The sequence below is a fragment of the Toxorhynchites rutilus genome, chromosome 3 (genome assembly GCF_029784135.1).
Source record: "Toxorhynchites rutilus septentrionalis strain SRP chromosome 3, ASM2978413v1, whole genome shotgun sequence".
Classification (NCBI taxonomy): domain Eukaryota; kingdom Metazoa; phylum Arthropoda; class Insecta; order Diptera; family Culicidae; genus Toxorhynchites; species Toxorhynchites rutilus.
In genome coordinates this window covers 94,341,213-94,367,129 of record NC_073746.1, presented here as the reverse complement: position 1 = coordinate 94,367,129, position 25,917 = coordinate 94,341,213, and the positions used below count along the sequence as shown (strand labels likewise).

The following is a 25,917-nucleotide window of genomic DNA, read 5'->3' as shown; positions in this document are numbered from 1 at the left end:
TTTATCATAACCGAGTCGTTGAAGTTAGCCTTAAATTCGTTGAGCCGATCAACAGATTTTTTTTCCATCGTTTACGTACTCCCTAATGAGTATTGTCAGCTATTGCCGCGACCTATACATTTTCTAAGCTCTCGTAATTTTGTTGTTCAAAAGCAACTTTATTCAGATCTTTCAGCATTTGCATGAACACATTTGTGAGAGAAACATCCAATACCGTGCGAAAATATCGTGAAATACTCGAATGAAGAATCGGTAGGACTCTCACTTTGAAATAGTTTGTTCATATTGTTAATAACTTTGAGTATGTATGACAAAAATGTAAAAAAATATGAGCTTTTCCTACATGCAATTTTGTCCCTCTTGAACAACGAACCCATCTCGTTATAAAACGTTCTAGAATCCGTTTCGGTAACCTGTATACGGCCTGGCCTGGTATACGGACATCATTTTCTGACCAAAATTGAACAAAGTAAATCGATGTAAAATTATATAAATATTAATTTAATTGTAAATATGGTAATACAAATTATTCACACATACAGGAGTAGGCAATTAATTTTTGGAAAAAATATAAAAATCGCACTTTAATGATTAAAAAAAAAATAGTGCTATGAGATGAACCTGATTACTTTTTTCTATTTCTTCTAATGTAATCTCTTAAATGAAATAAGTAAATGAATGTATTCAAGTTCCAACAAAATTTCAGAACGCAAATGCCAAATGCAAATTTCTCATCTTATACGAATTTATGCGCGCTCATTTATTTGTTGAGTTTTTGAAAAGTACAACAACAATACTTTCTACTAAAAACAAGTTGGATCACGTTATTCAACTTATACTGTATCTTGAAAGTTTCAAACAAGAAGTGTTTATTAATGGGGGTCAATGTCGACCCCTGAGAAACCAATATCGACCCCTAATGGTTGATATCGACCACTTTGGGAAACCCTTGGGCTAAACAATGACGAACATCGATTGAGGAAGCTACTGAAAATCGCAAAGCCATAGTGTTGATGTTTTTTTTTTTTGAGAAATCAACGTATTATTGATTTGTCGGACTGTGAGACTGATGCGCGAGTATAGGAAGGTAGATAGACTTTTACATGGGATTCCCGTAAGGTTTCGGAGGTTGTAGAACAAAGTTCGATGGCAATCTTTGTGAAATAACCGTAAATAATCGTATTAAATATGATCACGTTAGACAGAAAGGATACAATGATCAGTGAAATTATTTAACGGCAGGGGAAAAGATAATATCAATGTCTGTGAAGGAAATAGTGTAAACAAAAAATGAAATAATTGGATCCAGTTCTATAACACGAATTTAATTGGAACTCTTTTTTGAGAACAATCTCATGTAATCAATTTGTATTATTTCGAACATATGAACATCGTGTTGTACACGATGATCAGTCCTCGTAAACAGTAAAATTTATAGTGCTCTTAATTGAACCCTGCTAGGGCCATTCATCACAGGTCAGCAGCGGCTGATATCGTTGTTTACGTTCGTCAACGATGGGGTCGCATTATTTAATAAAACCATTTCCAATAAACCATACCCACAGCATAGCACACATTCCGTCCGTCCACTAAGCGGAGAACGCGTACCACACCTACACCCGCGAATTAGAAATTCGTTAATAGCTGCAAAGTTGACGTCAACATAAAACACAAGCGCTGGACGGTTGGGTAGTGTAATGGACAATGGAAAGAGAAAATCCACTGAAATATATAGAGTGCAATTTTAAGCCCGATAGCTACGGGAGCTTTTCGATAAACAGCGGGGAATGTGTCACGATGACAGCTTCAATTAATTTCATCTATATCGGGATAATTCGGGACGTTATTATAACGTGCAATTACTGTGTGCGCCGGCCGTGGACACAATTGATCTTGTTTGGGGCACAACTAATCCGTTCCGTGCTTCGATGGCGTGCTCGTCCAACTCCGGTGATCCGTTTGGTTCATTAAAGCGAACACGTTGGCTGTATAATTTGGTCACATGGATTGACTGTATCACACTGGATAGACAAACAAATGATCACTATTGAGGAGATGTTCCGTTTTATGAAATAGCTGTGGCCGATGACTGCCATATGAAATATTTTATTTGTTCTTTATAGCAATATGGATTTGTACAATTTGTCAACAATTAAAACCATGTCAACAGATTAGGTCAAGTCATAAATTTGAGTGTTGCAGAGCATGTTTACCACGCCCGTACACACGGGTCACGAACTCGAATTAATATGATGTCTGATTCTTAATTGATATTGTTGCCACGAACATCTTCTTGCCTTTGTGTAGGAAAGGAAGAATTATATAATGGATGACATTTTTTTTGGAGACTATTTGAGTGATCTCAATTTGATTATTATTATTGTGCCGTTGACCTTGTTTAGCGCATCCCACAGTTGCATGCGATATGCGTTTATAATTAAACATTGTGCCTAGTCGAATACTCAGTTGGACTGAATTTTGGGAATCGCTTCTGTTCGAAGTAATGCCCATCTGAAATAAGTATGGAATAATTTATGAGAAGCATGTATAACGCTTGCGATGCGTGCGAATTGCGTGCATTGATCTCGTGAGGAAAAGAATGAATCTTAACTCAAACATTTTCAGATTCTAAAAAAATACGACACACCACTAAACAATTATTTTCATAATTTCGATGGATTCAAAATAAAATTAAATCCGAAGAGATAAACAAGTGGATTGAATAATATAATTCCGTAATCCTACGTCAAAAATGCGGTCTTATTCTAGACACAATCTATTACATTTTTTTTAAAATAACTTTATTCAAATAGTTACGATTTGACTATGCATTGAAATTATTCTTTTTTGCGTTTGCTTTTTTGCTTTTTTGCATGCATTGAAAATATTTCTTTTTTATTAGATTTTTGTTTTTTTTAAATCTGTATTATGATAAGTCCAACACGGCATCACTATATGTAATAAAAATATAAAAAAACTAGAAGTGGGTTATATCTTTGATATAACCGCAAGGTGGACGTAGGACTAACGTTGACTTAGCAATCAACAAGTAACAAACAAATAAATCTTAGACGTTTCATCTTTCGAATAAAGTGATTATCATACCACTTCGTTTAGCCGGAAAAGAATTATTAACGTTCAAAGGGGGAATCGATTCCTCCTCGGAAATACCCAGCGCAAATTATACCCACTCCCCAAGCCCCGACAATTGGAATCATCGTTGATCCGGAGCATCCTGCTCCTGCTTAACGCTTGAGAAGGAATGGATTCCTCCTCGGAATTACACAGCGAAAATAAGACCCCCTTCTCAAAAATTCCAACTTCCCAAAATCGATGGTCGATTGCAGCATTCGTAAACAAATTATTTTATAACGCTGCTTTTATAAATGTGATTTCTTCGATATGTAATATAATATCCACTTTGGATATGATCACTACACCGTATCATACCATATCAAATGCATAGTCAATCCGAGTACAATAGTACTCGCTGCTTGCATCTAATTTTCTATGCCAATTTTCCCTGGCTCCATGGTTTTGAAAGTTGTGTTAGGGAAACATTCCCATTTGCAGAAACGCAAACGAGTACAAAAGTACCCGCCTCTCACATCTGTTTTGTAATGCCGATTTCCCCAGGCTTCATGATTTTGAAGTCTGTGTAAGGGAAACATTCCAATTTGCAGAAACGCAAACGAGTACAAAAGTACCCTCTGCTTACATCTATTTTGTAATGCCGATTTCCCCTGGCTCCATGGGTTTGAAGTCTGTGTTAGGGAAACATCCATCCATTCCAGCGATCGTACCTCAATCGTTGCGCAATTAAAACTGAGTGGATTTCCGAGCGGCACTCGCTTATATACCGATTGGTGTGATTTCAATAACCTGTAATGAAAGTAAAAAGTAACAAATTTTTGGATCAAAAAGTAACAAGCATATAACGCGTAGACATTTTATCTTTCGAATGAATTGTTTATCATACTATTTCGTTCTGTTGTTTAGGAGCTATTAACGCTCAAAATCTCGTTCTCCGACATAACGCTTTCGTTTTCGAAAGTTTGAACTTACACCTCAGTATAGAAATGAAAGACGTAGTCCTACGTCAAAAATATCTAAAGGGGAGTGTTTTGAGTTATAAAAAATTCTAATATCAAATTATCCATATCTCCATTCTGGTTTGTCCGACACGACATTATTATATGTTCAAGCTCTGTTAAATTAAAAGGCTTCCCGAATAAAAACATAGACATAATCAAGCAAACCATTTGTCATGACAATTGTCATGCGTAAATGCGAAAACAGAATAGAAACATACGGTATGAGGCATGTTGTCGACGCCAACCTCTCTCAGTTTCTATTCTGTTTTCGCATTTTCGCATGACAATTGTCATGACAAATGGTTTGCTTGGACATAATATATGAAGGAGGGTGTTTTGAGATATAAGAGTTTTTGATAATAAACTCATTTTTTTAAGTAAGACGGAGTATTTAAAATGTTTTTTTTTACAAAAAGTTAATTGATTTCCATGAAAAATATTCTAATCGCATATCTAGATTTCGAGTTTTGATTTTGATGTAGAACCACGTCTTTCATTAAGGGTGCCAAATCAGAAAACAGGTTACGTTTTTTATGAGATAAAGTTAACATTAGTAACTATCTTTCCTGCGACCGGATTTTGACGATTTGCATACCAATCGAATCCTCTAAGTTTTGTATGGTATGCTATAGATTACAATCTCATAGTCTGTAAATGGTTTAAATTGATGAAAACTAGAAGCATTCCCATTGACCCATACATTTATTCTGTCCATTTGTGTGGCTACCTAACTCAGATGTTAATAACGGGCAACCTATGCAGCCGCGAGAATAAAGACAACGAAGGGGGATAACTAAAAGAGAATATTGTTGTCAAAATTCAGACATTTTGGAGACAATTAAACGGTTTTATTTAGCTTGCCCTGTTCGTATGTTCGTAAGTTCGTATGTTTGTATGTTTGTATGTTTGTATGTTTGTATGTTTGTATGTTTGTATGTTTGTATGTTTGTATGTTTGTATGTTTGTATGTTTGTATGTTTGTATGTTTGTATGTTTGTATGTTTGTATGTTTGTATGTTTGTATGTTTGTATGTTTGTATGTTTGTATGTTTGTATGTTTGTATGTTTGTATGTTTGTATGTTTGTATGTTTGTATGTTTGTATGTTTGTATGTTTGTATGTTTGTATGTTTGTATGTTTGTATGTTTGTATGTTTGTATGTTTGTATGTTTGTATGTTTGTATGTTTGTATGTTTGTATGTTTGTATGTTTGTATGTTTGTATGTTTGTATGTTTGTATGTTTGTATGTTTGTATGTTTGTATGTTTGTATGTTTGTATGTTTGTATGTTTGTATGTTTGTATGTTTGTATGTTTGTATGTTTGTATGTTTGTATGTTTGTATGTTTGTATGTTTGTTTTTTTTTTTTTTTTTTTTTTTTTATAGAGGTGAGGAACGCTCTTCCAGCCTTATCTGGGAAGGGATAACCCAGACGTCGAGTGGGGATCGCACCCACAAAAACCAAGCCCTCTACTCGTAGCCTCATTCCCCCCGGGACCACATCTAGGCGACTACTTCAGGGGGCGGCTGTGCTCATGCACTTCACGAGTTTTCAACGCTAACTAGCGTTGATCCTTCCCTTTTTCTCTATACATCTCATTTACGTTTCCGTTGTACTCCGCCACGCACATCCGCAGCACAGGCTTCCTTTTACCCGTCGAGACGTGTACCGATTAGGAATTGCCCTCCAACTTGACGCGCAACCCGTCACAGTCACCCTCGCGGGGTTTCTCACCTGTCGAGACGTGAACCGATTAGGAAGCGCCCTCCATCTTGACGCGCGCCCCGTCACAGCCACCCTCGCAGGATTTCTCTTCCCAACGGAGCGCCGATTAGGCAGTGCCCTCCAACATAACGCGCACTCCGTCACAGCAACTCTCGTGGGGGTACCCACCGATTTGATGATGCTCTCCTAGGCTCTCGCTCCGCCGAAACGACCCTCGCAATGTTCCTCTCTCAATCCACCAACAGGCATTGCCAGCATTTTCTTGACCCTGCTCTCCAGATTCCGCTTATCCGTCGAGACGTGTACCGATTAGGAATTGCCCTCCAGCTTGACGCGCAACCCGTCACAGTCACCCTCGCGGGGTTTCTCACCTGTCGAGACGTGAACCGATTAGGAAGCGCCCTCCAACTTGACGCGCGCCCCGTCACAGCCACCCTCGCAGGATTTCTCTTCCCAACGGAGCGCCGATTAGGCAGTGCCCTCCAACATAACGCGCACTCCGTCACAACGACTCTCGTGGGGTACTACACTTTGCAACAGCCCTCGCATTTGTTCCTCTTCTATGGTCAGGGGTTATTACTACGCTGGTCGGCCCTCCACTTCCGCTGTAGCTCGGACATGATGTGTATGATTACACTGTTCACAGCGTTCCAGGTGCCCTCGTCGCGACACATTTTCTCTACTATGTTCCCGGCATGAAGGGCAGGCAGCCCCTCGCGTCTTGCGGTGAACCTGGGACACACAAATACCACGTGTTCTGGTGTTTCCTCCACATCTTCACACTCCGGACAGAGTGGCGACGTTGCGTGCCCGAACCGGTGCAAATATTGCCTGAAGCAGCCATGTCCAGACAGGAACTGTGTCAGATGAAAATTCACCTCCCCGTGCTTCCTGTTCAGCCAGGTCGATAGTACCGGTATGAGCCCATACGTCCACCTGCCTTTCTCCGCCGTGTCCCATTCCTGCTGCCACTTCAAGAGTGATTCTACTCTCGCTGTTTTCCGGATACCCCTGATTTCCTTTCGTCTGTAGCACTCTCTGTCTTCCGCCAGAGTGATGCCAATAGGGATCATGCCGGCGATAACGCAGACTGCCTCCAACGAGATCGTCCTATACGCGCTCGCAACTCTCATCGCCATGAGCCGAAACGTACGGTCCAGTTTTCTACGATTCCGGTGGGTTTCGAGAGCCGCCGACCAGGCTGGTGCTCCGTACCGCAGTATGGACGAGGATACAGCAGCCAGGAGACGCCTTTTGCTACTGCAAGGTCCTGCGTTATTCGGCATTATTCTCGCTATCGCGCTAATGGACTTCTCTGCTTTCTCGCAGACGTAGTCGACGTGGTTGTTGAAATTCAGCCGGTCGTCGATCATAACTCCCAAGTATTTCAACCTACGCTTAGAAGTTATCACGTGTTCCCCGACTGTGATTTCCGCTCGCTGCACGGCTTTGCAGTTACTCACCAACAATACTTCCGTTTTATTATGAGCAATCTGCAGTTTCGCTGCTTGCATCCAGTTCTCTACTGAGACGATGGACTCGATTGCAAGCATCTTCACTTCTTCGAGTGTCTCGCCTGCCACTGTGAGAGCGATATCATCCGCGAAGCCCACGATCTCCACGCCTTTGGGAAGCTTCAGATTCAGTACTCCGTTATACATTACGTTCCAGAGCGTTGGGCCCAGGATAGAGCCTTGTGGTACTCCGGCCGTTATATTCAACGTTGTCTGCCCCGTGCTCGTCTCGTAGACTAGGACGCGGTTCTGGAAGTAGCTTCCTAGAATTCTGCACAGGTACCCAGGAACCTTCATACGGTGTAGGGACTCGGCAATGGCTTCCCAGCTAGCGCTGTTGAAAGCATTCCTCACGTCGATCGTTACTATAGCACAATGTCGGTCGCCCCTCCGCTTTTGCTGTGACGCCTTCTCTGCCTTTTCAACCACTGTCCGGATAGCATCAACGGTGGACCTACCTTTCCGGAATCCAAACTGCATCTTTGACAGACCATGGTCACTCTCCGTACATTTCGTCAGTCTGTTGAGGATAATCCTTTCCAAGAGTTTCCCAAGAGTATCCAGCAGGCATATAGGCCTATAGGATGTTGGTACCCCCGGGGGCTTTCCTGGTTTTGGCAGCAACACTAACTTTTGGATCTTCCATTTCTTAGGAAAGTGACCATCATCCAAGCATTTCTGTAGCACTATCCTGAAAATGTCCGGGAACGCCTGAATCGCCGTTTTCAAGGCCGCGTTGGGGATTCCGTCGGGGCCGGGCGCTTTGTTTACCTGCAGTCTCTTCGCCACTGCTACCAGTTCTTCACTGGAAACTTGAGAACGTTCGGTAGCTATTTCGGCGTACGGTGTCGGTGGCCATATCGTAGGATCATGCATCGGAAATAAACCCTCCACAATGACCTTCAGCTTCTCGGGACACGATTCGACGGGCGTCACAGGTCCTCTGATCTTCGCCATCACGACTCGATACGCGTTGCCCCATGGGTTGGCATCTGCATCTCGGCACAGCTCCTTGAAACAGTTCGCTTTGCTCAGTGTAATTCCCCGTTTCAAGGCGGCTCTAGCTGCTCGGTACACCGTATTTCGTTCCTCTCTATCAGCGCTATTTCGTGCTCTCTGAACGCGTCTTCTGGCTTGAAGACAGCTAGCGCGAAGGTTGCGAAGAGAGTCGTTCCACCAGTAAGCTGGGCGTCTTCCATTTTTTTGGTACAACTTTCCTCGGCATGGTAGTGTCGCATGCTCTCACCAGTAGATCTGTCAACTTTTCTGCGTTCCAATCTGAAGCTCCGCCTGCTAGACGAAGTGCTTCGACGAAAAGGTCATTGTCGAAAGCATTCGTCTTCCACTTCCGCTCACCGCTTGTTGTCCTCCGAACTAGCACGTGGTTTCGTTGACCGATTCTGTACCGGATCGCCTGGTGATCACTGTGCGTATACGACTCGCACACTTTCCACTCCGTACTCGCCAACAGCGACGGACTGCAAAAAGTAACGTCTATGATGGATTCGCGCCCATCTTTCCGGAAAGTGCTAGTGGTACCTTCGTTTAGTAACGTTACTTCCAGCTTTGCTAGAGCTTCCAGTAGACTGTACCCTCTGATGTTGGTGCATCTACTTCCCCACTCCACCGCCCACGCGTTGAAGTCGCCTCCAATGACGATCGGTGTTCTGCCGATTAGTTCCTCGGTCATTGCGTCTAGCATCTGGTGGAATTGCTCAGTTGTCCATCTCGGGGGTGCGTAGCAACTACACATGAAGATTCCATTAATTTTGGCGATTACGAAACCTTCATGTGAACCTCCAACCACTTCCTGGATAGGATATCTGCCCATCACCTGTATTGCAGCAATCCCTAAGCTATCCGTCGCCCAGCTGCCATTATCACGGGGTACTCGGTACGGCTCCGCTATGATTGCAACGTCGCATTTTGTCTCTGTTGTCGACTGCCACAACAGTTGCTGAGCTGTGTTGCAATGGTTCAGATTGATCTGAATTATCTCCGTTACTGCGATTCTGCTAACGCCTTCTTATACGAGGGACACTTGAAGCTTCCTGTCGCATGGTCGCTGCCGTTCTCTGGTTTGCAGAGCAGGCATTTCGGTTGCTTCGTGCAGTCTCTCGCAACGTGCCCTTTCTCACCGCATCTCCTGCACAGTTCAGACCTGTCGGGGCCTGTGCAGCTTCTTGCCTGATGTCCAAAGCCCATGCACTGGAAGCATCGCTCCATCCGCTTGGTCACCCGGGGCACCATCTTCAGCGAGCAAACCGACCAGCCAACTTTTATTTTGGTCGTTTCTACCATCTTATTGGCTGCGACTGTTGAGAGCCGTATCGACGCCGTCTGCGTGCCACCATACGCCTTCCTCATACGGATCGTCATTGGTGTATTGTCCAGCTTACACTGTTCTATTAACTCGCGCCTTAACTCCTCGTCTGTCGTGATTTCGTCGAGATTTCTGCATTCGACCACTGATTCCTGGGATAGAGCCCTCACCTTCGCCTCCTCACCGAGCGACTTCGCAACCAGTTCCTTGAAGGCTGAACTTTTGACCGCCGGATCCCTCTTGAGCTCGAAGAGCATCTCTCCTTTCTGGGTGCGCCTGGTTTTCACCACATTCTCTCCCAGTTCTTTCAACTCCGGATCGTCTCTCACTTTCCGCAGGAGTGATGCGTAAGTCACTCCTTCCTTCACCTCGACGATCAGAGCATCTCCCTTACTTCGCTCGCGTCTGGGCCTGGTTTTTTTTTTTGTCTCCTGCACACCTTTCTTCTTTTCTTCTTTCTTCTTCCGTTTCTCCGTCTGTTTTTCGACAGTTCGCCATCCACTGCCTTCACCTTCCTTTTTGTTTTCCAGGTTGTCATTTTTAACCTTCTTCAGGTCTTCTTCATCCCCTGGGGTATCCCTCTTCCTTTTGTCCGATCGTGGGTTTCGTGGCGTCTTAGGCGTCTCCTGTATCTCGACGGACATCTTCTCCCTTGCTTCAGCGAGTGCTTTTTCAACAACCTCTGCTCGCGTGATCATCTCCTTCTGTTCGCGGTCAGCAGCCGTAACGGCGGATTTGATGCTTGTGACTAAATGTTTGATCTTAGTATGGACATTGTTTTTGTCCTTAATGAACTCGTAGAGCTCGTTCACTTTTTTCTTGACCTCCATCAAGCTTGACCTCCCGACCTGCAGCCCTTCTAAAGAAGTGGTGGTGTTGGCTTTATGCACTTGTATCAGGCTAGTCTCTCCTTGTTGTGGATGCTGTTGGTGTCCTATAGGATTCGCTATGGTTGTCTGGTTGCGAATTGGTGATCTCTGGAGCTTACCGCTCCTTGCGAACACGCTCGCCTCTCCCGTTGGTGTGTCTTCATTACCGTCGTTTCGTCTGTTGAATTGTTCGATGATATTCATGTCTGTTGGGTCCCAACTTCGGGCCGCTATCTCCGCTCGTTGTACATAGTCGCTATCAGTGATCCCATGGTTGTCTATGCAAGCAGTGAGGCCATGCAGGGGTTGACACGGTCCTTCATAGGGACCGTGTTCAGAGCCAGATCAGCGCAAGTCAGGAATGTGACATCTGACGCCTAGTACCTAGTGCCTGAGCCTAGACGAGCATTGAACGTACCCGAAGACTTGCCAAGTTATTACCGGGACGGGGGCAATCGCACTATTAGCCTACACGCCGTTTCAGGAAGGTGTCACCCTTCCTTACTCAGGGAACAGGATAGCACGACTGTCAGCCTTTAGCGTCGTGTTGAAATCGTTTCCGTATCGTGTCCGTTTTCTATGTCGTAACCAGTATGTCGTAATCAGGATCTTACTGGCGTCAATCCTGATGTGCTTGGCACTCCTTTCGTGGCTCCTGTACACGGTATTTCCCCCGTGCAATCTCCAATAGGCTTTACCGCGCCCTTACTCGCGTTGTCACCCGATTAGTCGCCTCATACGACAGGGACAGGGACCAAGACCCGAAGTGCTATTCTAGGCCGGCAACTCCACGGCTCATGTTTGTATGTTTGTATGTTTGTATGTTTGTATGTTTGTATGTTTGTATGTTTGTATGTTTGTATGTTTGTATGTTTGTATGTTTGTATGTTTGTATGTTTGTATGTTTGTATGTTTGTATGTTTGTATGTTTGTATGTTTGTATGTTTGTATGTTTGTATGTTTGTATGTTTGTATGTTTGTATGTTTGTATGTTTGTATGTTTGTATGTTTGTATGTTTGTATGTTTGTATGTTTGTATGTTTGTATGTTTGTATGTTTGTATGTTTGTATGTTTGTATGTTTGTATGTTTGTATGTTTTTTTTTGGCAAGGAGGTGGAGATCTTCATAGACTCCCCGTCGCCATGTTGACTGGGTAGTGTGAGATTTTTACTCACTAAAACCACCTCCTTGTACTTCATGCCTGGCCCCCCGGAACCACCATTTGGTATTACTTCGGGAGGGGGCTGTGCTCATGCACTCATCTCTCTAGATTTCCTATGCTGCATCTTTGCTCGTCCCTCCATCTTCGTTGGAGCGTCGTCAACATTTTTGTTATTGCACGATTCACTGCATTCCACGTACTTTCACTTTCGCACATCTTTTGGACGATGTTCTGAGCATTTAGGGTTGATCTGCTAGCGAGGAACATTTCTTCCCTTTCAATAGAAAAACTGGGGCAGTCGAAAACCACGTGTTCTGCTGTCTCCTCTATTGTGTTACACTCTGGCCAAAGCGACGAACTTGCATGGCCGAATCTGTACAAGTACCATTTATATTTCCGGAACCCGAACTGCGTCTTCGAGAGTCCGTTGTCACTTTCTGTGCACTTCGTCAACCTGTTCAGAATTATCTTCTCCAGCAGTTTTCCGAGGGTATCCAGTAGACAGATGGGCCTATAGGAAGAGGGTTCCCCTGGCGGCTTTCCTGGTTTCGGCAACAGTACCAGTTTCTGCTTCTTCCAAATATCTGAAAAGCATCCTTCATCCAGACACTTTTGCATCGTTGCTCTGAAAAGATCTGGATACGCTTCAACCGCGGCTTTGAGGGCCACATTTGGGATTCCGTCTGGGCCTGGTGCTTTATTCACTTTCAGTTCTTTTGTCGCCGCCAGCAGCTCTTCTGTGGACACTCTCTCGACGTGTTCTTCATTTTCACTATATGGTGTTGCTGGCCAGCTCGTTGGATCATGCTGCGGGAAGAGCCCTTCTGCAATATTCTTCAACCGCACCGGACAGCTTTCACTGGGTGTCGATGAACCTTTAATCTTTGCCATCACAACACTATATGCATTGCCCCAAGGGTTCGCATCGGCATCGCGGCATAGTTCTCTGAAGCAGTTTATCTTACTACGTCTTATTTCATGCTTAAGGGCGGCTTTTGCTGTTTTGAGTTCTTCCCTGCGCTCTACTCTGTCGATAGCATTTCTGGCCCTTTGCATCCTCCTCCTGGCTCGGAGACAGATCGACCGAAGGGAGTTAATCGTCTCGTTCCACCAATAAACTGGGCGACGTTCGCCTTTCGGTATTAGTTTTCGTGGCATGGTAACGTCACATGCTCTCACTACCAAATTTGTTAGTTCGCCGGCACTAAGACTGGTGACTGTTCGCTCCTCTCGGAGTGCTTCAATGAATAAATTCTTGTCGAATTTCTTCGACTTCCACCTGCGACGTTTTGTTTTTATACTTCTTGTTTTAGATGAACTCTGACAGCGCACAGTGTAGCGGATTGCTTGATGGTCGCTGTGAGTGTAATCATCACATACTCTCCAATTTACTGCCAACATCGGACTGCAGAAGGTAACATCGATGATTGATTCTCGACCGTTTCTATGGAAAGTGCTGGTGTAGCCTTCGTTGACCAGTCTCACACTCAGCTTCGCCAGGGCTTCCAGTAGACTAAAACCCCTCGCGTTGGTAAATCTGCTCCCCCACTCCACTGCCCAGGCGTTGAAGTCTCCACCGATGACTATGGGACTCCGTCCGATGAGCTCTTCTGTTAGGTTATATAGCATCAGATCAAACTGTTCTATTGTCCATCTCGGGGGGGCATAGCAGCTACATACGAAGATTCCATTTATTTTGGCTATCACGAACCCTTCGTATGTATTGGATACCACTTCCTGGATGGGGTATCTTCCCATCGTCGATAGTGCAGCCATTCTAGCTTTATCGGTCAACCAGTTTCCGTTATCTGGAGGTACTTGATACGGCTCTGCTATGATCGCCACATCGCATTTGGTTTCTGATGCGGCTTGCGATAGCAATTGTTGCGCCGTGTCGCAGTGATTCAGGTTTATCTGGGTTACCTCCATTTGGTTATTGCTGCCATCGCCCTTTTATAGACCGGGCATCTCGATCCCCCTGTGGCGTGGTCTTTTCTTCCTCCGTCGTGCAGAGCATGCACCTTGGGGGCTTAGTACAATTCTTTGCCAAATGCCCCTTGTCGCCGCATCTTATACAGAGCTCCGATCTGTCAGGTCCTTTACAGTACTTTGTTTTGTGGCCAAAGTCCATGCACTTGAAACACCTAGATACTTGCTGTATAGCTCTCAGGGAACACACCGTCCATCCGACTTTCATCTTACCAACCTCCAATAGCTTGCTAGCTGCGGTTCTTGACAGTCTTAAGGTTGCTATTTGAGTATTTCCAAATGCTTTCCTCAGCCTGATTGATATGGCGACTTCTCCCAGCTCAAACTGTTCATTCAGGGCTACTCTCAATTCGGTATCCGTAGTGATCTCATCCAGGTTTCTACATTCTACAACTGTTTCTTGGGACAGAGCTCTCACTTTCGCTGTTTCGCCCAAAGATTTCTCGACAAGCTCTTTATAAGTTGAGCTTCTAATCGTTGGGTCCTTCTTCAATTCGAACAGCAATTGTCCATTTTGAGTTCGCCTTACTTTGGCTACGTTTTCTCCGAGATTTTTCAGGGACGGATCCTCTTTAACTTTTCGCAAAATCTCAGCATATGTTGCAGCGCCCGCTGTAGCCACAATCAGAGCGTCCGGCTTTGGCCTCTCCAGCCTAGGCTTTAATTTTTCTTTCTTCTTCTCTTCTTTTTTCTTTCTTTCGATCTTTTTCCACTCATTTATCTCTTCGTTGTTCTGTTTGCTTTCACCATTAGCCACTTCGCTACCATCTTTCTGTTTCTTTGCTGCCCTTTTCTCTTCAGGAGTTAGTCTTTTCCTTTTCGCGGTTAACGGGGTACTGTCACTCATTGGTGTCGAGATCGCTTCTATCGGCTTACTCTGCACATTCTCTTTCAGTGCGTTCTCCGCCTTTTCAGCTTTTGCTCTCCAGAATTGTTGCTCGCGTTCGGCTGCTGCAAGTGCCGATTTGATTTTAATCGTCAAGGTCCTTATGACGGCGTGAACGTTACTGCGAGGCTTAATGTACTCGTAGAGTTCATCAGATGCCCTTTTGGCCTCTCCCAGCATAGTTTTCTCGTGTTGCAGGTTTGGCTGCTCTCCGATGTATTTATCGCTTATGGATTTTGGTGCTGGTGGTTGGCTCAGCGGCGGAGATCTCATCACCTGTCCCCTTCTGGCAAAGATACCTACCTCTTCGATTTCGCTCTCGATTTCTGTTGAATTTGTTTGGAAACTCATTTTTGTTGTTGGGTCCCAACTCCGGGCCGCTATCTCCGCTCGTTGCACATAGTCGCTATCAGTGATCCCATGGTTATCTATGTAAGCAGTGAGGCCATGCAGGGGGTTGACACGGTCCTTCATGGGGACCGTGTTCAGAGCCAGATCAGCGCAAGTCAGGAATGTGACATCTGACGCCTAGTACCTAGTGCCTGAGCCTAGACGAGCATCGAACGTACCCGAAGACTTGCCAAGTTATTACCGGAACGGGGGCAACCGCGCTATTAGCCCACACGCCGTTTCAGGAAGGTGTCACCCTTCCTTACTCAGGGAACAGGATAGCACGATTGTCAGCCTTTAGCGTCGAAAGTAATTCTCATCCTTAACATGTCCGTTTTCCGTGTCGTACCAGTATGTCGTAATCAGGATCTTACTGGCGTCAACCCTGATGTGCTCGGCACTCCCTACGTTGCTCCTGTACACGGTATTTCCCCCGTGCAATCTCCATAGGCTTTACCGCGCCCTTACTCGCGTTGTCACCCGATTAGTCGCCTTCTACGACAGGGACAGGGACCAAGACCCGAAGTGCTATTCTAGGCCGGCAGCTCCACGGCCACGGTATGTTTGTATGTTTGTATGTTCGTATGTTTGTATGTTTGTATGTTTGTATGTTTGTATGTTTGTATGTTTGTATGTTTGTATGTTTGTATGTCATCAATATGGGTATCAAATGAAAGAGCTTGACTAGTAGAACAAAGTTATTTATAATAAATGCTAATCTAAGATGGCTGCCACCACAAAATGGCGGATTGGGTATCATACGGTTTCGTTCAACTTGACCTGTTTGCATGTATGATTGTATGAATGTAGAGTTGACCCCGTTACTTTTGGTTTATTGAAACGAAATTTGGAATAAACCTTTATCTCTGCTATCATTATAATACTGTGTATTCCATTATCTTGAAAAATCCACTTTGGCCGCCGGTAAAAAATTGCTGAATGGTGTGACTTGGAGAACACACTACAGTATGAACAACATAAATTCGAAAAGGTTTATGTATTTTTTTGTAATCCCCTCAATATCGGTATCGAATGAAATAATTGGACTAATAAAATACAATACATCATCGAAAAATTCTGAAAAAAAATTAGGTAAGAAATAAAAATAAAAAAAAGGTTGAATGGTTTTATTGTAGAGTTCACAGATAATGTACTAAAAACTAGAAAATAAAAAAAGGGAGAAAAAGCTTTTTAAGTTAAACGGTTTAATGTACCAAAAGCTGGAAAATAGTTAGGCAAGTAGCAGTTGGTAGTTATCACATCTTTTCCTTCATTAATCTAGGGCAATGATGAGACTAAAATAAAATCGTGGGCTCATCGGGTTTCCATTATCCACAGTTAGTTGTTTCATCATATGCCGACGATTTTATTTTAGTCTCATCATTGCCCTAGATTAATGAAGGAAGGGATGTGATAACTACCAACTGCTACTTGTCTAATTATTTTCTAGCTATTAGTACATTAAACCGTTTAACTTAAAAAGTTTGTTTTACTTTTTTATTTTTTTCTAAGGATACGATCTTGTTCTACTCATACCGCTTGACGACATCCCGACTGTAATGGGCCAAGTTAGGCCAGAGCTTCACAGGACCTTTGTGTCAACGAATGAATGGCAAAATCCTGTTCTAAAGACACTCCTCTTCGTGAACTTTTCCATTCATTATTGCCCCAGTGATGGATTTGTCTTCTGTGTTCTTCGATGAGAAACCGAAGGTGAAAATTTGCATGACAATGATTCAATCTATTTGTACTCACCAACAGTAATATCGTAGTCTTACGTTAAATATTTGGTCATTTTTTATACGTTTTGACAATCCCAATGCATGATTGATTTTCAATGAATTGATATTCAAAATATTGTTTACTTCTCTCAATAGGGCAAACTCAGGCTAGATTATGAATAAACATTCCTATATAAGAATGAAAATACAACCATTACATGCCAAACCGATATAATGGAGCTCAGATTTTCTTGAAAAATGGTAGCTCTGTTCCTTATCGCAAAATGTTGGTCTCATTTTTTTTTTCATTTTAGGGAGCTCAGAAAAATCATCTTTTTACCTTTTCTCCAAAAAAGACTTTTTTCATAAATTCATAACTTTTTGAACTGATCGGCATATCAAGTTAAATACTTTCCAATAATTTAGATTTTGTTTTTGTTATTGATTGTATTTGTTTTTTATATTTTTTCTCGGAAGCTGAGATTTTTTACATAACATATCCAAAAATCAGAGGGGCGTTTATTGGTTTTTGAGTTATGATTTTCCATAGTTAACCGGAATCGAAAAAAATATTTTTTCACCATTTTTTTTAAAAAGAACCTTTTTTCTAAATTCATAACTTTTGAACTACTAGACCGATTCTGATGATAGACATATAACATTGAATCCAATGAGTGTTCTTTGAAAAAATATTACTATTGCTAATGTTTTTTTTTCGAAATTATTGATTGTATTTGTTTATGATGTTTATGATTATGGGCGCTATATATTTTTTGTATTTTTTCTATAAAACTGAGGGTTATTTTACATAATATATCCATAAATCAGTGAGGTTTTTTTGTGTTTGAGTTATTATTTTTCAATCGATCCTGTAGCTCGAAAGCTATGAATTTTTGAAAGGGAAAAACATTATTTTTCGGACCATTCCGGACTTTGAAAAATCATAACTCAAAAACGAGATAAACGCCTCTCTGATTTTTGGAAATGTTGTAAAAAACCTCAGCTATCGAGAAAAATTAGAAAAAAATATAACGTCCTCTATTCCAAAGCCATGGAAACGAAAAAAAAATCAACCAATAATTTCCAAAACAAAATCAGAATCCGAAAAAACAAATCTCCAAAAAAAAAAAAATTATAGGAGGTTGTGTCCACGATACGACCGCATTGTTGACGTAGAACTACGCTGTTATTTTATATAAGTCGCTTGTTTATACCTTCGGATATTATTCTATAATGCTGTGACCAACGAAACCCTTATGGTGACGGAAAACAAACAATGTTAACTGCTTGGAAAAGACTGAATTATGCCACACAGCTTGTATTCTGCTGTAACACCCATCGATGCGAATTCACTGATGAGTTTGTCAAGAGCGACCGCCTTCACCACCAGCGGGGGGAGCTTGATTTTGGTTGCTGCCTGGGTAACGGCGTTTACATTTTCGACCGACGCGCCGAAATCGCCTACTTCGCTGTTGTTCGATGCGGTGTCACACTCGCGAAGGCTCGGTTCAGTGCGAGCGCTTTTCACTGCACCAACATCGCGTGCATCATTAAATGACGCTTGCCTCGAAATTTTATTGCCCCTGGCAATGCATTCGTTTTTTGCAGGGCTCGAGCCTGCCTTCCACTTCTTCTTGTTCATCACACACTACGCGAAGCGTCCAATTTATGACGCGGAAATAAAAACACACGATACGAATAACGCGAAAAATGAACTGAAAACACACGACGATATCCAAGTTGGATTACCACTGGTGGGGTCCAGTCTTAGATCGAAGCGCAGCGAAAGCAAAGTGAACTGGATTACTCAACAGTCCGATGCCGAATGAAAGTTTGCCTTCTTATCTTCTTTGTTTTTAAGAGGCTTTAAACTTTGCAGTTCATTCGCCTCTAAGGTTTGCCTCAGCGAGATCCACTGTTTATACTCTAGGCAAGTATTCCCCTTCATTCTTCTACTTTTCCTTTGTTCACGGAGACTTTAAATCCTACGATTTCCCCTTCGTTAGTCGTCGATAAGTTGCTCGTTCTTGACAGCTCTGTTCGGGAAAGCACACAAATGGACAGAACAAATGTATGGGAAAATGGAAACGCTTAAAGTTTTCATGAATTTTAACCATTTACAAACCAAGGGATTCTAATGTATAGCATATTAAACAAATCTTAGGGAATTTCCGATTCGTTTAGTATGTAAATCGCCAAAATCCGTTCGCGGCAACAAAAGTTATTAATGTTAACTTTATTTCATAAAAACGTGACCTGTTTTCTGATTTGGCACCCTTCATGAAAGACGTAGTTCTACGTCAAAAAAGAATAGCTCATCGGCTTTAATTTGATTTTTCGAGCATTTGAATCAGCCCTGTAGTTCAAAAATTATGGATTTTAGAAAAAGGTCATTTTTGGAAAAAGTGGAAAGTAATGATTTTTCGGACCTAAAATGGAAATGGCACCCTAATAAAATCATAAAAGATACGTGTCTAATATTTAGCGATAAGGAACCGAACTACGAATTTTCGAGGAATTCTGGGAACCACTATATCGGTTTGGCATGGAATAGCTGAATATCAATATGGATCGTGAAATAAACCTATATATTGGCCACTCTTTACATTCAGCACTCACGACCCACCGAACACTAGCGATTGGTTCAGAGTTTTGTATTGATTCTTGCTACTTTTTATTCAACGCGATACATTTTGGGCACATAACTAGCGAAAATTAAAATTGAAACACTTATTGACTAAAGGAAATTGAGACGGTGCGGTAGGGACACACCTCCCCTCTCCCCTTCAACGTTGAGTCAGAAAGCGCTCAATGCACTGCGTGGCCTGACGGATTACGCCACAAGTGATGACGAGTAAATGACTGAAGCGTGACCGACATTGACACCTCGTGAATAAATTATTATTTGCGTCCCATAATCACGTCGGACAGCATCATTCATCTCCGCATCGCTGGCGGCGTGCAATCAACCGCATAGTACTACATTACGTAAACGCATTTTTTGTTGCATTTTGCACCATATCCGCACAATTGAAAGCCCTACTCATCGCACCATGCCGCCCTTTAATGCGAGGATCTTATCTTTCCCGATATTTGAATGTAAATGCAAATTTAAATAATTATTCCACATTCTATGTTTTTTTTACATCTCAGAACAAACCAGTCTTCGCGTTGTACGATGGCAGCCTGAGCTCGTATGAAAGTTTCATCGGGCGGGTAACCCTGCTTAACAACGATCTCGTGTACGGAAAAGCATCGATAAATCTCACCTCAATCCGGGAAAGCGATAACGGGTGGTATGAGTGCAAGGTAATCTTTCCAAACAGAGTACCCAACAAGCGCAACAACGGAACGTGGTTCCACATATCTGTGCTGGGTAAGAACCATACGCGCAAAGCGATATCAATGCGACGGAAATTGATTCCTAATAAGCTTTCATACAGGTGGAACCCTTTTGAAGATTCCGCCGGTGAACCAGACGGTGCTGGAGGGAGATCCGGCGTTCTTTCATTGTGTGGCACAGAATACGGATACGATGTTCATTCAGTGGTACAAAGATAATGTATCTTTGCTGGAGATGTACGATCTGATGCACCGGTCAACCTTCGGTCCGGACGGAAGTTTGACCATCAACCCAACCCAAATGAGTGATTTGGGGATTTACAAGTGCGAAGTTCGGAGTTTGCTGAATGACACACAAAGTGCATGGGCTTATTTAAATGTGCAATGTAATGTTTTCTAAGTTTATGTTTATTCGAATGATTTTCTGTATTGTTTTGTTACAGATAAAGCGAAGGTTATATACTCCCCTAAGGAAGTATATATGCCGTTTGGGCAACCCGCCGTATTGGATTGTCACTTTCGATCGAATCCACCGCTAACAAACTTACGCTGGGAAAAGGACGGATTTCTCTTCGATCCGTACAACGTGCAAGTGAGTTGAACTAAGAGCCATGTGACACTAATAAAATCTACAAGCAATTCATTCTAGGGAGTTTTCTACAAACGCAACGGAAGTATCTATTTCGAAAAGGTGGACGATTCACATGCGGGCCGATACTCGTGCACTCCCTACAACGATCTCGGATCGGATGGCTCATCACCAATCATGAATGTTATCGTCCAGCGACCCCCGGAGTTCATATTGAAACCGAAGCTACTGTATGTCACCAAAATCGGTTCAACGGTTGAGATGCACTGTGATGCGAGGGATCGTGACGGCACGCACAGACCGCAAATTTCCTGGGTAAAGGTAAGTGTACCGTGCAATAATATATCTTAAATTTGAGACATTCCACCAATCAACACGTGTTTTGAAAGAACTTTTTAATTTCATATTTTAAAAAAAATTTCCTGGCTTAAAATGTTCTCTGAGATGTCTGCTTTACTATAGTTTTTGTCCCAGGTTTGCCCGATGCTCCGTTCCGAAGTTAATAGCGCGGATCCAAAATTCAAAACGCGCTTTTCTCGAAACTATGTTTTGCAAACTGGTGGGAGTTCTACCTCCGGAACGGTCCATCTGATTTAGATGAAATAGTTTTCCCTAGATTCTCCACTAAATTCCCTGTCATCGTAGGTAGGATTTTTTTGATATTTTGAAAAATAAAAAAAGGGTTTTTTACATAACATATCATATAACCTAACATATAATCAAAAATCAGAGAGGTACTTTTTTCGTTTTGAAGTTGATTTTTCAAAGTTAACCAATGGTTCAAAAAATCTATTTTTCCCCTTTTTCCAGAAATGAAAAATTCATAACTTTTGAACTACTGGATCGATTCAGATGAACGACATATCAAATTGAAGTCAATGCACAATGGTCCAGGAGATGCATTTAAGTGGAAATTTGCATTTAGAGCTCGACAGTTATTCTCTAGACAAAAACTGTCTTACAAAATCGTGTATACGATAGAGCGCTCATTTATATGTTATCGAAAATAGGGTGATCAAAATTGTCGATGAAATAAAAAATCTTACTTTCTTATCTTTATAGATAGAGGTAAACATAGTTCGACAATGTTGTAGTCCCAGTTATTTGAGACATCTTTGTAGAACAAAGTTTTTTTTCTATCTCTTGAAATATCCGATATAGCGCATGTTTTCTAAGTTGCGTTAGGGTCACCATAAAAAAATGTTTTTTTGCTCTAACTTTTATATTTCAAATTCTACAAACAAACTGTCTTCGGAAGACTTTTAGAACTATATAAATATAAACATTTTGCGATGCACTTGTCAATATCTCAACTTCACCTAAAGTTATTGATAAGTCTTCCCAAAATAACACGCTCTTTTCATTTGTTTGTCATTCTTTCTGGGGCAAACATAAAAAATGTTTGTTGATGGAATTTGAAAGAACAGATTTCACTCTATATAACATGTGATTTTCAAAACTATGTTATTTTTTGTGTTTGAGTAAATTGAAATTAAAATCAGTTTTTGGGTAACAAAACATCAATAACTTTGAGTAGGATTAATATATTGACAAGTTCTGCATTTGTCTAAAGTTTTTGTCTGAAGAACAAATATCTCCCACAAAGTTGTTTTTGGCGCTTTCTATCTAAGTTGCATTAGTGTAACCATGAAAAAACGGTTCTGTTTGCATTAACTTTTATATTTCAAATTCTACATCAAAACTGTACTCATATGACTTTTAGAGCTTATCAATTCCAACATTTTGCGATGCAGAACTTGTCAATATCTTAATCCTACTTAAAGTTATTGATGTTTTTTTACCCAAAAACTCATGATTTTAATTTTAATTTAGTCAAACACAAAAAATAACATAGGGTTGAAAATCACACATCATGTAGAGTGAATATGCTCTTTCAAATTCCGTCAATAAACTTTGTTTATGTTTGCCCCAGAAAGAATGACAAACAAATGAAAAGAGCGTGTTTTTTTGGGAATAAATATCAATAACTTTGAGTGAAGTTGAAATATTGACAAGTGCATCGCAAAATATTTGTATTAGTAAGCTCTAAAAGTCTTTCGAAGACAGTTTGTATGTAGAATTTGAAATATAAAAGCTAAAGCAAAAAAACAGTTTTTTTCATGGTGACCCTAACGTAACATAGAAAAAAGGCGCTATATCGGTTATTTTAAGAGATAGAAAAAAACTTTGTTCTACAAAGATGTCTCAAATAACTGGAACTACAACATTCTCGAACTATATTTACCTCTATCTATAAAGATAAGAAAGTTAGATTTTTTATTTCATCGACAATTTTGGTCACCCTATTTATGATAACACAAAAATGAGCGAGTTAAACATCTATACAGTTCGGGTCACAAAATAACTCTGATTCTTTATTTCTTGTCTGAGTTTAAAAAGGTACAGTTCGTTTTCAAATGTAGATTATTTATGCTAAACAAAGTGGCCTATTGTCCTGGATCGGTCTGAGAATGAAAAACAACACATGTTTGTAAACACATGCTGCCCAAAATCAGTAATGCTAACATCAGCATGTGGTGCGTCGCGTCGCTGGCTCGGTGGTGGTTGGTGACTCGGTGCATGTTGGTGGTCCGGGTTGTTGATGTTTTCAACATGTGGTACGTCATGCCGCTGGTGTAAGAATGTAGGTGATCGGGATCGTTGCTAACTCGTCCCCCTTTAGTGATTCGGTTCCATCTGAATCACGTCTCTGATTGACAAAGTCCTGAACGTGGGTCGGATGTTGTCCAATGGTAGTTGTACTGCTTCCGGTTTCATTGATGTATTCTGGTCTTGAGATGAGTTGTTGGGATGAGAGTTGTTAAGATTGACTTGTATTGTTCTGTTTCTGTAGATGAGAAAACATAAAAAAGGTAGGGAACCGATTATGAATGGCGAAATGGCCATTCCTCCGAAGATACTCCAATGTGGAAAATGCAGACTGGTGTTGTTTAGACGAAGCAATTCCAATTCCTTTCGAGTTTCTAACTGAAGCTTGTGAAGATGTTCCACACTAATGTTCAAGATTTCTTGTTGCATTTTGATTTCGACTCCATCCAAATGAAGTTGAACTGGATTACCTGGTAAGGTTTGTACTCTCGATGTGTATAAAACGTTGTTGACGTATAGTTGACAGTTGCTGAAGAATATAACAAATGATCCTGAAAGATTCCTTTGAGTTATTCCGCAGTTAGATGATAAAGTGAAATTTTTCATCGTGTTTATAAGTATATGTCGCTCGTCAAGGTAAAGGACTTCTTCTTCGATTGGGTTTGATGTGTAATTGCAAGTCGCAGGTTCTCCTTTTAACAATTTCGGTATACAACTTGTATTATCCAGCTGAATTTCGTATGTAGCGAATATGGTTGGTTCGATTGAACCTATTCGGTAAATTTCATCATCGTGGGTTAGATAAAGCTGATGGAGTGTATGTACTTTCTTATTGTTGTGTATGATGGGGTATAGACGTATCTTGTTGAAAATCCTTGGGTCTAGCTTTGGCATCTTGATGATAAGGGCAATCTCTAAGTTATTCGATGCTACCGACGTCGTCGCATAATTTGTTGCCTCCACAGCAGTGTGAACTCGTATTTACCGCTGTTGATCGAAAAAGCAGTTTTTTCAATATCACATTCTTTAATTTTTATCTGGTGAAAACCAGATGCTAAATCGAGGGTGGTGAAAAAATGTTGACCTCGTTATTGATCAATTACATAATTAATTTCTGGCATCGGGTACCTGTCTGAAACAGTTTTTTCGTTTAATTTACGGTAATCCACTACCATGCGAAATTTCTTTTTGCCTGAAGCATCAGTTTTTTTCGGTACGATCCACACTGGTGAAGTCCAGGCAGAACGTGAAGGTCGTATGATTCCGTTTTGAAGCAGTTCGCTTATTTGTTTATTTACCTCCTCAGCATATGTTGCTGGATATGGGTACACTTTTTGATGAACGGGAATATTATCGGTCGTATTTATGGCACACTCTACTACGGTGCTGCAAGTTAATTTTGAGTCGGGTGTGTGAAATGCTTTTTCATGTTTGTTCAGCACTTCAAGTAACTGTTTTTTTACACTTGTTGAAAGATGAGACGTCCTAAATGTATGTTGTGGGTCATCGTTTGAGTTGTTTCCCTTTTCTTGAGGTAGGTCGGATTTGAATGTGTGGTGTGAATGGTTTTCGTTGTGTGTCATTCCTTGGGATAAATTATTGGATGCGTTTTGTCTTGGGCAATAATGTTCAAGTGGGATATTTAAAAATTCGTTTCTCTTTGAGAGGTAAAACATGCCGCTAGTGAGGTCTATTATTGCATTGAGTGCATTTAGGATTCCAGTTCCAATAATGCCTTTAAAGAAGGGATGGAAATTGTGTAATAAAAACTGAGCTTGATGATTTATTTTGGGACTGAAAAAATTCAAATCGATAGCTGAGGTTGCATTAAATTTCCCGTTGGCGCTAGCGATTTGGTCCGCTGAGAAGTTGTATGGTTTATTATTTTTGCAAGTCCATGCAAGTTTTGGGTTTATAAGATTGATATTTGCTCCCGTGTCGATTAAAAATGGGAAGTTTCCAATTGTTGTTTTCAGATTTATATATGGCAGAGTTGGCTTTACCAACTCATATTCCACTCTAAAAAATTAGCCTGGTTTGAACTAGATTCATTTGAGGTGGATGGCTGCTCGTTAGTTCCTAAATTCTCTTCTTCGGTTGGTAAAGAACAATTATCTATTTGTTCATATGGTGTCTCTTGGTAAGAATAATGTATGTCGTCTTGTTCGTCGTGCTGATCGTAATAGTAATTATGAACTTCATAGTTTTGGGGTTCAGAACTGAACACTACAGGGTTTGCTGACCTCCTAACATTCTGAGCTTGTTGTATGTTTAAAATTGGCCGATTACCATAATTCACCCTTCGAGATCTAATACTCTGATCGACCTCCATGGGTTCTGGGTTAGGAAATGGTCTCAGATTATTAGTTTGCTGTTGTTGGTGTATTGGGTTATAATTGTGACTGTTTTGGTAGCTTCTTTGTTGAAAAGTTGGCCGTGGTGGTGGTCTATAGAAAATTGTTTGAGGTGTTGAATAGTTTCTGGGAGGTGGGAAGGGAGTTTGATATCGATTTGTTTGCGTAAATGTTGGAGCTGTGTGCGGTTAGGGTTAGGTGTATTAAAATCCCTAGGTTTTGGAATTGGATGGTTGCTATGTTCGTTCCTGAATGGTGCTGAACGTAAATCCATATTGTGATATTCTAAGCAAAATTGATAAGCTTTGCTTAGGGTTTGCACATTGGCGGATTTGAGCAATATGTTC

The 25,917-nt window shown here is 41.5% G+C and overlaps 1 protein-coding gene across 1 annotated transcript in view; it reads left to right on the top strand.

The window, feature by feature from the left end:
* Positions 1-25,917, top strand: part of LOC129775913 (protein borderless) — a 49,973-nt gene that overhangs the window by 16,801 nt on the left and 7,255 nt on the right. The window contains exons 2-5 of the mRNA XM_055781162.1: positions 19,829-20,051; positions 20,119-20,403; positions 20,461-20,609; positions 20,667-20,927. Of these exons, the coding sequence (XP_055637137.1) occupies positions 19,829-20,051; positions 20,119-20,403; positions 20,461-20,609; positions 20,667-20,927 (918 nt within the window). The remainder of the gene's footprint in view (positions 1-19,828; positions 20,052-20,118; positions 20,404-20,460; positions 20,610-20,666; positions 20,928-25,917) is intronic.